The sequence below is a fragment of the Temnothorax longispinosus genome, chromosome 2 (genome assembly GCF_030848805.1).
Source record: "Temnothorax longispinosus isolate EJ_2023e chromosome 2, Tlon_JGU_v1, whole genome shotgun sequence".
Lineage (NCBI taxonomy): Eukaryota > Metazoa > Arthropoda > Insecta > Hymenoptera > Formicidae > Temnothorax > Temnothorax longispinosus.
Genome location: NC_092359.1, coordinates 4,719,099 through 4,733,550, shown reverse-complemented (window position 1 = coordinate 4,733,550; position 14,452 = coordinate 4,719,099). Strand labels below are relative to the sequence as shown.

Below are 14,452 nucleotides of genomic sequence, written 5' to 3'. Positions count from 1 at the left end.
ATCGATGAAAGTCACATTTACACATAAATATGATAAATCAATTCTTTTATTTTTAATGTTTTTTTGTAATGTTTAATATGTAGTTCTCTTATACTATAATATAGTGCAATATTATGAATCAGCATAGTACAATTTTTTGGATAGTAAACGCAAATTTTATTCCATGTACAAAAATCATTTTTTTTCTAACAATTAATGACTTTTTAAAAATGGATCTTATTTCGTATAATAGTACAGTAATTTTTTTATTTTAACAGTTTGGCAAGTGTTAAAGGTTCATAATTAAATTATTATTTGGTAATTATTGTTCGGTCTGAATGTGTGTAATGTTTATTGTTATTTGAATATACTGCAATAGTAGTAGTAATATTTATTTTGATTCCGAGGAATTACAAAATGGCGTTTTTGAGGGACGTACCCAACCCTTTACAACGTTTAATATACTGCAATATAGTGTTTAATTTTTTTAATTTTTACACTAATGTCAGATTATTTTACATTTCGCATTATTTGTCTAGAAGATCATACAGAAGTACTGACATCGCGCGCGGCGAAGTCCTGATCTTCGATATAAACAATACTTGTTGTACTTCGGTATAAACAACAATGTTGTATGAATATAAATAAGATATTAATTTTATTGAAATATTATATATACAATGAATTTGTTGTAATATTATATAAGTTGAACTATGAAGACTACGATCGTTATAATAGGTATGCATCGACTGTCGGCATACCTACACATTATTCTATATACAAATTTTATGTTATATACAATACATATATATATATACTATATATATATATATATATATATATATATAATATTTTAATATATCTGAGAATTACATAAAATATTTTATGTAATTTAACAAAATAGTATTTTTTTATAGAATTCAATAAAATAATTTTAATTTTGTTTTAGTTTATGAAAATAACTAGGAAGAAATACAATGTGATAGTAGAAAGAAACTTATAAAATATTAAGAATTTTAAAACCTTGCAAAATATTTGCAAAAAATACTTGCCGATTATTTTAAACTATAAAGGGAGCTTTTCAGCAAGCGACACAAGTGCCGTTTTGTCTTTGTTACTCATTGTCAAAAAGGAAAGATAGAATGACGTTAATGTCGACCTTTGTCGCTTGCTGGAAAGCTCCCAAAATATAGAATGCTTAGATAATAGTGTGAATGTTACGATTTTCTTTTAATTAGACTTTACATGCGTTTTTCTTTTGATGTAATGACAAGAAGGAGAATGAGTTTTCCGATATATTTGGATTCATTTGTATTTGCAGCGTTATTCATGAATCGTTTATTTGTGTCCGTTTGCGCTGTTTATTTGGTCTGGAACTGACTTAAGAAATTAATTATTCTATAATATATGTACAGGATGTCTTATGAATTTAAGATTAAGAATAATAACATCTCATTTGTAACCGTTATACCGATATTAACAAGAGGAATAATAATCTGTTTTCGGCTTTAGCACTATGTATTGTATCACACATAGCGTGCGAATTTTAATTCATTAATTTTAAATGTTTATATTAAAAAACTATCATAATCTCGACATTTTGGTATTAGAATTTTCGTCTGAATCGTTTAGGTGTTGTTACAGTCTTTACGCGGGGCATCCTGTATATATAAAATAAAAAATTTAATATTTATCAAACTGTAAGGATACACATATTACGCGATTAGCTATTCAAGATATGAAATAAACATAATACAGCAACAGAATTAATTAAATTGCGGAAATGGAACAGCATTAAAGTTTGATTAAATTTCAAGACCTTTTTATGAAGTGATTTTTCTCTAATAAATATAATTTCTCATTTGTCCTAAAAAACTTTTTTTGCGAATTACACGCACACATTTGCATTGTTTATCTTTCCAAAAATGTTTTTTTAACGTTTAAAAATTTGAACTAATTCTATCAGAACTAATATGTAGCTTTTCTATTTTCTTGAATATTATTTTACTCTTACATTTTTCTAAACTAAATCGACCAATACTCGAACTAACTCTTTTAGTTCAATTCCTTTTCAAAAGGTATACTTCGAATAATACAATGAATTTACGTGTTTGTACTATTACCACAATCGTAAGACGGTACTAAAAAAATATAGCACAATAATATAATTACTTTATAAAAGTTTACCTCTATCGTGACTTCTTTAAATAACCCCATTCTTTCTTGATCATATCTGCCGCCTTCTCGGCAATCATAAAAATAGGTATATTTGTGTGGGCCGATACAATTTCGGGCATAATGGACGCATCTGCCACTCGTAATCCTTGAATACCGATCACCTGAAATATATTGTATACGAACTCACAAATCAGGATATACATTTGCACATTACATTACTTATTATACTTCCGCGCAAATATCCTAGTGAATTAAAGAAAAATACCTTTAATTTAGGATCAACGACAGCAGTTAGATCTCCCCTTGGTCCCATTTTACAAGTCCCAGAATAATGAAAAAGCGTGGAAGACATTATCCTTATCGCGCATGCCCAATAAGCATCAGAGTCATATTCGTAATTGTTGCATTCCGTATAAGTAATGTTTAACAATTGAGGATCGAACGCTTGCATCGTCTTTGTCCGACCAATACTTAACGCAGTTCTAATCCCAGCAATCATTGTCTTCATATCGTCTGGGTGATCGAGATAATTCGGTACGATATCTGGTTTAACATTAATGTCATTAGCCAATAACGTTATCCGTCCACGACTTTTTGGTTTCAACACTACTATCCCAGTGCTCCAACCATACGTGTCAGCGTATTTGGCCCATTCCTGACGTACATATTTGTTCAAATTGAGCATTTTTGGAATAACATAATCTTCTTTAATTGTACCACCAGCGAATAATAGTTCGATATCCGGTAGATTGTCATATTTTTCTGGTCGTTTTGTGTTTACGAAACCGAGGGCCTCGCATCCACCTGGAATTGTGAGCGGTCCCGTTCGGTTTATTAAAAAATCCGTTATGTATGGATTAACAGGGTTAACCATTTCGGGCATTATTAAACTTATCGATGCGTTTATTGTCCACGTTAATCCGAAGAAAATTAGGTGATCCATAAGGTTCTCGCCGACAGGCGCATCTTGGACTACGTTTATACCTAGTTCGGTAAGATGTTTCGCTGGTCCGATACCCGAAAGCATCAACAATTGAGATGATCCGATGGTACCTGCACTTAGAATCACTTCTTTGTTCGCGAACACACGTATAGTTTGATTATATTTGACGAATTCTACGCCGACTGCTCGATTTGTACTAGGATCGATCAACACTTTTGTCACCTTGCTCTCAAGAGTTACGCGAAGATTGTTGCGATCTCGCGCGGGCTTCAAATATGCCCTATTGCTGCTCATGCGAGTGCCGTTCATGATCGTGGTCTGCAAATATGAGAATCCTATTTCGTTCTTCCCGTTGTAATCTACTAGTGGATATCCTAACTCCTTGCCAGCTTCTAGAAATGCCTCTGCCAACGGGGTATGAAATGACGGGTGCGTGATATGTACTGGTCCATTAGTACCATGGTAGTCATTATCCGATTTCAGCTCCGGGATTTCCATTGTTTCCAGCTTTTTGAAATACTTGAGAACGTCCTGATATGCCCAGCCTTTGTTTCCCATCTCGGCCCAGCGATCGTAATCTTCGGCGCCGCCTCTGCTTGCTATCATATAATTTAGTACGCTACTGCCGCCAACTACTTTTCCTGTTGGAAAAACACAACTGTTTCCTTCCATGCCTAGACAGTACTTATCGGATGGCTTGGTCTGATGTTTTCGGTTGATATTGGTTGATTGCAGTATGCCAGCAATTAACGGTACATCCATGTATAGACTTTCATGGGGTCCATCTTCGATTAGTAGCACCTTAATCTGAGAAATTTCGCTTAACCTCGCGGCTATAGTCGCACCAGCCGTACCAGCGCCGATCACTATAAAATCAAATGTGTCTCCAAATTCCGGTGTCGTGTCCGGTACCTGTTCGGCTATATAACGTCGACTCTCTTTCCAGAAATCTAGGGTCCCTTTAACCAGCCTTAGCACATTCATTAATCTTGAGCCTCCTGTATCATTGCCGTAAAGATAGCTATACTTGTTTGGTAGGTACAGTTGTAATAGGCCTATCATGATGGCGATTAGAACAGTAAAGATTGCCGTCTTTTTCATCGTGTTCTTTGGAATAATTGTCCTTCAGTTGTTTCTTGCAGCGTATTGATGAGAAGCTGGATCCGGATGCTCGATATATACCTGCATTATAACATGTATTTAATATAGATATCGCAACGAACGCAGGTTGTAAAGTAAACAGGTGTAAAGTATAGAAGCCACATTATTAAACTAAACCTTAATCCGATGTTTACACGTTTGGTCGAAACTATTGGGAGTTCTCTCTCAAGTGTACATTTAAATTATCATCGAATCGTCATAAATTTTACCGTGGGTATTCTTGGTGGAACATTCTATATCTCATGCTCACTTATCTCAGTCCGAAATCCGTCTCGTGGCATATATAAAATCTTATTTTTATTATTTTTTATGCGACTAAATCATTGATTCATGACGCGATTCGTGTTGAATTACGTAGAGGCGAAAATTTTTTTACTCAGTACTCAGTAATATGTAGACGCTGAATATACAGTGAGATAACGTAATACATTCTGGCACAAAAAGGTTGGATCACATATTCATTTAAAAAAGAAACTAATATCTCCGAAAATCCTCGATTATTTAAATCACTCAATTTCAAAGATACCAATTTGTTCTGTGATGTTAAATACAAAATTGTTATCCATGGGAAATAAATTTTATTTTTCATTTGTATAATTTTTTACGAATAAATAGATGAGTGATATTGATTCTTGCCGCTTAGCTGATTTTGGCTTTTCTTTTAATTTGCATTCACTTTACTTTTTCAAATCCTAAATAAGTTGAATAGAATTATCTGGAATGGTACTAGTAAATATAATTGGACATAAAAATCTTAGATATTTTATTAAACATAATCAAGATGTACGATTAAAAATTTAAAATCTGTTTTAATTTAGAATGGTTTTATAGTTTATACACCGCATATTTAGACGGACAACGAACTGAAAGAATTAGCAATATCATCGGTAAAAGTCAAGGTCTACTGAACTATGATTATTAATAGGATATACTTAAACTTGAGTTCTATTCGTTAAGATTCAAGTTCAATAGCTTAAAACTTTGACATATTACATTTGTAATTATTATATTATTATGTAGTTAAGATGTTCGATTCTAATTAATATTCGGAAAGCGCAATTAATAGGTATAATTTACAACTATATTTAAGAGAGAGTTTACATTTTTACTTCTATTAAAATATGATATAAAAATGTAGAAACTTGTGAAACGTGATTATCTGAAAATTTATGCGAAAATTAATAAAAATAATAATATTTTCTGTAAATTTCGCGTATCTCAATAGCAATGTAGTCTGGTAAATATGTATAAGATGATGAAGAAATATATTTATGCTGTATAAAATAATGAGAGAGAGAGAGAGAGAGAGAGAGAGAGAGAGAGAGAGAGAGAGAGAGAGAGAGAGAGAGAGAGAGAGAGAGAGAGATTTCTCTTTATTATAAACTAGAAATAAATGGCAAGCACATGTTGTGTTTTGGTTATGAAATATTTAAAATTAAGAAAAAAATATAAATTTAGTAATTTACTTTATTTAGAAGTATCACATTCTGAATTATAAAAATGTATAAATAACATAATATTTATTAAAAAAATAGTCTGATCTTACATTGTTGTACAAATTAATAAATGTCAAGTCTGTTGTTTTTTTAAATAAATTATTTTCGCTGTTAATTTCTCAAGATTTATCGAAATGACAAAATATACAGTTTTTTGTGATGACAGCTGTTTATGACAGTATAGAATTGATGTGTTTAGATATACATCAAAGTCCAAGGTTCAAATAAGAGAAAGTCAAAGCAACGGCACTTTCAAAAGTGTGTGTGTGTGTGTGTGTACGAGAAGTCTAATTCAAATATATTATTAAATAAGGTTATTCGACATCTACTTAACGTGTTAATTAATTATTCTTACTTTTATAGCTATGCTGACATTACGTACCTATTTCGTATTTCTTTAATATCTTCTTTGTTTTAAGTTAATATGAACACGATATATACAGCGAAAGAATCAACTAGCGTCGTAAAATGAGGTCAGACGTTTGATTCGAATTTACATACTCTTTAGCGTCGTCTATAATGGCAGCAGGAGTATGCAGTAAGACGTATAAGCAGTAAGCTATTGACCAATCACAGTCGATTATTCTTAATAGGCTGGGGTCAGGATCTCGAGCAACAGACACGGCAGTAATTTAGAAACGCTCTCTATTCGGTTCCGCGTTTTCGATACACGTCTGTTCGCGCTCGCTGCCGTAACCATGACTGCCAATTTAAACGGGGGCCATCTATTAGGCCCTGTATCCTTAAGCTGGCCACGCCTTAAGCTACTATCACAAGTCAATAACTTACTGCTTATGTCGTACTGCATACTATTGCTGCCATTGTAGACGACGCTTTCAGGGAGTTCAGCGGCCATGGAAACCTGGAAGATTTCCATGACCGCTATACACTTCTTTAGATAAAAAAGGACAGAAAATGTCATGGAAAAGTCATGGAATTTTGTGACTTTTCTGGAATTTCGTTAAATTCTTAAAAAATGACATTTTCTGTCCTTTTTTTATCTAAAAAAGTGTATAGCGGTCATGGAAATCTTCCAGGTTTCCATGACCGCTAGACACCCTGGCTTTGAAGCCTACTTTAGGCGATTCATAATCCGTCAGATTTTATGAAAATTTGCCGGTTATGCAGGGAAAAGAGTGAGGATAACTTATATTTATAAATTTTTAATGTATATATTTTTGATATATGTACGCATATTTTCCAATATATATTTTGTTCTGATTCTTCTATCATTTCTCATATTACACGACATATAAAATTACAAATAATGTACTATCCTGACATAAATTTTAGATAGCATATAGTGAGCTTAAGAATGAATCGGAAAATTTTACTGAGCTTAAGAAAAAAAAATGAAACAATATTAGTCTACAAACCATAGATAATCACTGTTGCGATCAACGATCAACGATCAACGATCGAATCCGTGTACTTTAGTATTTATGTATCATAGTTTGTCCATTTCACTGCTCCCGGCTTCGCGGTTTATCGCTTATCACTCGCAGATGCGCCGATCTCAGGCGGCCTCAGCGAGCGCGGCTTTCCGGATTTCTCGCGAAAGCGTACCCGCTGCCAAGAACGTAACGAGAAGTATACACGCAGGCAAGTATCGTGGATCGGCTCCAAAACAAGCTACATTTGCGCGGCAACACCGACGACGCGACATTAGACGCGATTCCCTCGCGTTATATACGACGAATATGTCGAGTAAAGGAGAAATAAGAAGGAATAGAGTGCTTCTATTTATCGCGCGCAATACAGTGTGTGCCTATTTATCGTGCCGATAATATATCACGAATTCCATTAAACCCTAATCTAATACTTGCCTAGTTATTTGATAAGAGTAAGCAAGATCATATAGAATATAGGAATAATCACACAGAAAAACAAGAAGAATCAAATCAACATTAATATACTTGTATTACGCAAGAATATCTAATCTTGAAATGAGATTATACTGCGTTAAACGAAGAAAACTTGCTTGAATGAAGTCATTCATATAGTTAAACAAAGTTTTATATCAATTAAGAAAAAAATTGAAATTTTTATAAGAAGATTATATTATATTCTTGCGTATATACAAGTATATCAAAAAACCACACACACAAGATGGTTTCTGTAGCTAAAGTCTTTTATGTTAGAACAACATTACAAAAACTTTCACATATGTAGAACTAATTAACATTTAAGATGTTTAATGACATGATTGACGTGATGCGAAAAGAATCTTTTTTAACTCTAGCTAGTTACACTTTTTTTGTACGTGGGGAAATCTATAACTATTGGGATCCCGGGCCATAAACCCGGTTTACCCAATAGCCCCCCGTTTAACAGGGGGAAAGACCCCCTCGCCTTCCTGGGAGAGGAGCGAGGGGAGTGTGGAATTCCACGCGTGCCACGAATGACACGCGCAGCCTACCCACTAAAACCCCACGAGTGTCCATCTCTGCGTCGTATGATTCGCCACTTCGTGGATTGTGAGACCGCTCGACTTTGTCGCATTGTCATTTTCATTCTAATTAATATTTTTAAGCTTCTACTGTAGAAATTAGAAATACAGAATGAAATGTTTATAATAATATCTGATAAAAAAATGATTTAAATTTAAACTGAATTTATTATAAAAAAACTAGAAAATTATGTTATTATGTGAAAACTAGAAAACCGAAAAACGTTCAGCGGTCCATTGGACCAAACTGTGGCGAGCTACAAGTCTCATACAATCATTTAAAACAAAAAAATATTGCTACTACTAAAAAATGCTTTCTATACTATGAATAATCTCCGGTTATTGTCCGGATGAAGTATATGAAAACACAAAAGTAATAAAATGGTAGCACTTCAAAAGAAAAACCTTTTGCAGTTTTTTTTTAAATTATGAACAAGAGTTAATTAATTACAATTATAAAAGAATTTTATGTTTGGTAAAACTTGAAGTTCTTCGGGCAATTCATTCTGGAAATATCATGGACACGATGGACACTAACCCGTTGTGGTCACACCTCCTAAAAATAACGTAGTGGTCACACGGGGTCCAATGGACCCCACAACAGTTTCCATTTGCGTTCTTTTTGATGTATCGACTCAAACCTTGAACTGGAATTAATTTATGACTTCCTCTTGATAATCCAATAATTTAAAAAATTTTTTTATGTTGAAAAAACGCGAGAAAAAATTTTTTTTTTCGAGAAATTTGTCTTTTTTCACAAAAATATTTATCAAAATTTTTTGAGATAGAGTAAAAAAACTTTGTGCGTTTTACTCTCAAAAAAATATACTTTTAAAAAAAAAAAAAAAAAAAAAAAGCCTGGGGTCCACTGGACCCCATGTGACCACAACGGGCTAATCTAAAAAATATAATTTCGGGAAAAGAATTAATTTTTTTTGCTGATTTCAATATGCGTATATGTTAAGAAATTTTTTTTATATTTATGTATATTTAATCAGTTATTCCAAAGGGCAAAGTTATACAGTATTCTTTTTCGTGCTCATAAACAAATTTTGTTTTTTATTTTCTTGTTTTGATCTTTAAATACATTAAAGCGCTTTTTGCTTGATTTTTTATCAATCATCTAGTCGTTATAAATCACTATTAGTTTTCTAGATTTAATCGAAATATTTTGGAAATATTTGAAGATGTAAGATTTGGAAAATATGCCAAAAAAAGAAATTTTGAAAATTTTATACTTTTAAAAATTATTCTTGATTACCGAAGAAAATAGTTACTGAAATAAACGTGACTGAAATTTTTTCAGTGCTCATCATTGAACGCAAAGCGCTCGAAGTTGTCGGCGGGTTAATTAGTATCGGTTACAGAAAGCTTCTGCAAGAGGACAGCGCGAGAGACATGCTGGTGATCGTTCATACGTCCGCTTGATAAATCGCGAGACGAAATCCGAGCATTGCGGTGCTCATCGCCCGAGAGAGAGGTTCGCAAAAACGAGCCCGATAACAATGCCATGCTAAAGCCGGTGCCATTTCGTCACGGCGCGGTCGACTATGAAAATAACTCGGGATTAATTAGTATTAACGAGCACTATTGACAAGCAAACGGAAGAAGCATGTGAAAGATATATACCTTGTGTTACTTAACTGAAATTTAGCGTCTTTTATTTCGCATTCACTCGTGTATTTGCTTGAGTTCCATTCATTCCCTTTACAAAAGAAACTTTTTTATATGATACAAAATCTCTCTCTCTCTCTTTCTCTCTCTCTCTCTCTCTCTCTCTCTCTCTCTCTCTCTCTTTCTCTCTCTTGTATAAAAAAAACTTTTTCTTTGTACGTCAAACCGAGTCAGCTTTGTATTTTTACTCTCTTTTTTTTTGTAGTTGATATTATACTTCCATTATATTACACAAGTCGGGCACTCTTAGAGAAGAATTTGAAACAATTGAGAGAATTTTATATATGAGAAAAGAAAGTTTTCGAATTTTACGATATTTAGATATGGATTCTCACTACAATGACAAAATTACATAACTGAGATAGGACTGAGATAAGACTGAGATAAGACAGTATTGCAACCTGTACATAATTCATTACACATAATTAAATGATATGGCACAAAAGCGACACAACTGCTCTCTCGGGTGAGTTCGTGAAAATTTAGCATTGTCGATTTAACTGTAAAAAGTACATGTAGTACAAACTTTTTTCCTGTAGGAATAATTCAAAAAGGGCGATTTTTTAGTTGTGTTATTGTTGCAGCAAATGAGCGAATTGTGTAAAATAATATGTAAAAATGTTCAAAACAAAATTTTTATGGTGTCAAAGGTACTTTCAGATACATAATGGTGCATCCAGATTTTTTGAAAATGTTATATTTTTTGAAATATCTTTAGATCCTCACTACCTACTATTGTTTTTAAGAATTTTGAAATGTTCTTATATCCAAATTAATGCTTATTTAAACACAAATTCAATCGGATATGACAAAATTATTTTTAATAAATATATTTTTGAAAATCGATGTATAAGTCCTTATATGTGTAATTGTTTTATCCATTCACTATTTGTTAGTTATAGATTAATAATTTTTATCTATCACTGCTTTGCTGAGAAGTAGAGTGAAACGTACGGACTTATAACCTTACAGTGGATCAAAAAGGTATTTGCATACAGTTTTTTTACAATAACTTTATTCGAAGGAATAACGCATAAATATGAATTGTGTCCGTGTCCATAAGTAATTTATTACATACAGTATTGTATATGTAATAAGTTACTTATGGACACAATTCGTAATTATTTATTATTTCTTCCAACAAAGTTATTGTAAGAAAACTGGTGTGCAAATACTTCTTTTATCCACTGTAAGGTTATAAGTCGTAAGTTTGTATTTTGAATTGTTAATTAAATGTTACATAACATTAATACATGCACAGCTAACCACGACTTTCAAAGTCTATTTTTTCCTTGTTACTTGTTAAAAGTATAAGTAACGTTAAAAAAGTGATACAGAAATATTTTAAATACCTTTGTTCTGGTATTGATTTGCAGAGACTAATAATTGTTGATAGAACGAACGTCCGCACTGAAATGTTAATGCGCCGCAACCGACAAATATCTTTATAACGTTTCTTCTTGCAACGCACAAAGTCGCGAATAAAAAAATGCTGTTACGTGACATGCATTTATTAATGTTATACGTACTTATATGCTGCATCATTGTAATTAATTTTTCATCTTTTCTAATAAAATATTTGAATATTGAGCTAATATTTGATTAACTTTTCTCTCTTATTACTTACAATTGGTAAGAGAGAACACGTTATCATTACTATATATCAAAATTATTTATAATTATATTTGTTATTATATACACATACACAATTTATATATATATATATTAGAATCTTTATAAATCATTCTTCAGAAATACACTTTCAGAAAATAATTTTGTTACATACTGTTGAATTTATCTGCGCGGACACCGTGTTTTTGGAGCACTTGCCCCAACACCTTGAGACTTTTAAGTTTAAAGGGGTTTTGAATTTTTTGTGTTACAAAGAAACTATAAAAACTCAAGTATTATTTTTAAAGTTTTAAAAAGTGATTTCTATACTTACATAAAGCCGAAACTGTGGCAACTTTTGTTTTAAGTGTTGAAACGTCAAGAGAAAACTGTAAAATATTAAAAATCGACTTAAAAGGGCCACGGTGTCCGCGCAGTGTTAAATAAGCTTTAAGTGTAAAAAAATATTTAAAAATTCTCAAAAACAATAGTAAGTGATAGAAGTATTTTAAAAATATTTGAATTTTTTGAATATAATATTGTCGAAAAATCCAAAACTCATCAAAATTGGGAATGAAAGAGAGGGGCTTGGATCCGTTTCCTTGTAAATTATCTATTGCAAGCGATGTTTCGTTTGCTCATTCCGTATCTGTCTCGAGGGCCCAAATGGAAGACAGGGATTTCGGTCCATCCGGGCTATTTCCATCGGCTTTATTAAATCCAACGTTCCGTGAGACAAAGTCGTCAATTAAAGGAGGACCGGTGGCGAGCGCGTGCGTCGGGAAGAAGCGATTATGCATCCGTCACGCGTCGGCGCGGCGTGCCGGTCGAGCGAGCGTAAAGCGCGAACGAGCTCGATTATGTAAACGGCCTGTTATATAATTTACGCTGAAATAAATGCGTCCTTACGTGCGCGTGCTTATTATCTCTCTCGGAGAGATCACTCGCATCTACAAGGACACCTGCACAAGGACATCTCATTTTAACGTCTAACTCCGCGCTTGACCTTATACCAATAAATCCCGTGGATGTTTGCACGTGGATTTCTTTTTTCTCTCCCCCCTCCTCCTCCCTTTTCCGTGGACTTCGGACTTCTTCGAGTCGGATGCTGAGGCATCGGAAGGTTGGTTTGATCATAAAGCGGTGGCAAAAGCGCGGCAGCGAATTCCTCGTTACATGATCACGGAACGGGCTCATAATTCACGATTGCGCTAGAACGTGTCCCGTGCCGTACACGCCGCGCGCGCAAGAACGCGCGAGAATCCTATCTATAGTAAGGTTTGCAAGAAGAGAGAAAAAGAAAGAAAGAGAGAGAGAGAGGGGGGGGGAGAAAGAGCAACGCTGCCAAGCGGCTCGCTGAAGCGTGTCCCGCTAGCGCGGTGCCTGATTATTTTAATTGATGCCCCGCCGTTACGTCCCATTTAATGGATGTTATTCGAAAACAGCCGTCGTTTTCCCTCGCGTATCCGAAAAACTTCGCGGGATTCGCGTGTGCGAGATGCGAGGGATAAAACGAGATACAGGGAGGCGATGGTAGATGAAATATATTTGAGAGCGTGGGCGATTTCAGCGACAAAGTTTGATCCTGTTGCGTGACACACGCGCGAGACTTGAGCTTTCGGCCTGCAATCCCGCGATATAATTTTACTTGGATATATATGTTTATTAAAGGCAATCTGCATTTACGTAATTATATACGCACAAAAAGATTCTCCGCTAAAATAAAAGAAACGTCTAATCACAACTAAAACGTAAGTTTTCTAAACGGTTCGGGTACGAGCCAAGAGTGCCGTTTAAGGCTGCGTTCGGGGAGCGCGCTATTAGCACTATTGCATCATTCTATCTTTATCGCTAATTAAGTGTAGAACAAGGATAGAATAAGCAAATAGCGCTATTAGCGCGCTCCCCGAACGCAGCCTAAGACGCGTGTATATACTTACTCGGGATTCGCGTGTAAAAATGCAACGTTAAAACGGTTAAAACACAAAACACATTGACGCTCGAATCTCACTTTAAGTCCAGGACGTAACTCTCACGTCGCCGTCTGGACTAATGGTCGCTCTCAACGTATGCACAATGTATAAGTTGTTTATCCTCCGCGAATTATTGCTCTTTTGATCGTCAGGATTACAGCAGGGCTCGTACGAATGCACGACAGCATGCTCGTAAAGCTGCAAGTACGAACCGCAGAGGAGGAGACGGCGCGCGGCGTCTCTAATGTGTTTCCTTTACGTACGTGTCGTTTGATTTGGACGCACCGTATGACTCGTATGAGATGTAGGGCAGAAGTTTACTCTGCGCTTAATGATCAAACGACTCGTTGCAGCACTCAAAGGGACCCGCGTCGAGCGCGCGTCCTCGTAAGTTACATCGTTCCGAGGATAATTAGTGATTGTTGCTTATCAGTAAACTAATATAATGCAGCGTCGAAACCTTCAGGATCGTGTATCTGCTTGATATAGTACGTACTGCGTATGTGCAAGTACAATTTTTTATTTCCACTCTGATTTATACTAAAACGTTGTTGAGAAACTCTATTTATTATTTATATAAGGTATTATAATTTCGCTATCTTGAGTTACGTTATCCGTATATTAACTTTTATTTTATTAGCCAATAGCGTAAACACATTGTCATGATTTATTACAATCTCTCAAATTTCCCTTTTGCTCTGGGTAGCTTTTAACGGACGAAAAATCCGATTATCGGAATTTTTGATAGTGATTATAGATGTATATACCTTTTGATTTTAATCCTATCCAGATGCATCGACAGTTCTTTTTTCTACAAAATATTGCAATTTGTCTCTTCTACCCATTAAATAGAAGTTCGTAAAAGTAATAATTAAGTCATAGTTAATAATACGTTCATCTTACCTAACATTCCTTGTCGAGGCTCGGCGCGACGACGTCGTCATCAGTGCACGTGCGAGAAGTTATCTCGAAAAATATCCGGACTTTC

General features: G+C 34.4%; 2 protein-coding genes across 7 annotated transcripts in view; one reads left to right on the top strand and one right to left on the bottom strand.

The window, feature by feature from the left end:
* The window catches only part of Nau (myogenic-determination protein nautilus), a 57,774-nt gene that overhangs the window by 35,943 nt on the left and 7,379 nt on the right, over positions 1 to 14,452 (top strand). The gene's annotated exons all lie outside the window — the stretch shown is intronic.
* On the bottom strand, positions 356 to 13,564 carry LOC139808844 (glucose dehydrogenase [FAD, quinone]-like). Of its 6 annotated transcripts, none has more exons than XM_071771292.1 (4): positions 11,233 to 11,361; positions 2,423 to 4,282; positions 2,167 to 2,318; positions 356 to 1,640 (listed from the first exon to the last, which is right to left on the bottom strand). In XM_071771292.1, the coding sequence occupies exons 2-3, from the start codon at positions 4,199 to 4,201 to the stop codon at positions 2,169 to 2,171; spliced, it is 1,929 nt and encodes a 642-aa protein (XP_071627393.1). In that variant the 5' UTR covers positions 4,202 to 4,282; positions 11,233 to 11,361; the 3' UTR covers positions 356 to 1,640; positions 2,167 to 2,168. The 6 variants fall into 6 exon arrangements, with proteins under 6 accessions (XP_071627393.1, XP_071627394.1, XP_071627395.1 ...); XM_071771293.1 differs by having other exon boundaries at positions 356 to 1,359; XM_071771294.1 differs by having other exon boundaries at positions 356 to 1,355.

Coding starts and splice junctions, on each gene's coding strand:
- LOC139808844 (XM_071771290.1), bottom strand. CDS start 4,201: ATGAAAAAGACGGCAATCTTTACTGTTCTAATCGCCATCATGATAGGC. Junction 2,319..2,422: donor TCGTTGATCCTAAATTAAAG/GTATTTTTCTTT, acceptor AATATATTTCAG/GTGATCGGTATTCAAGGATT.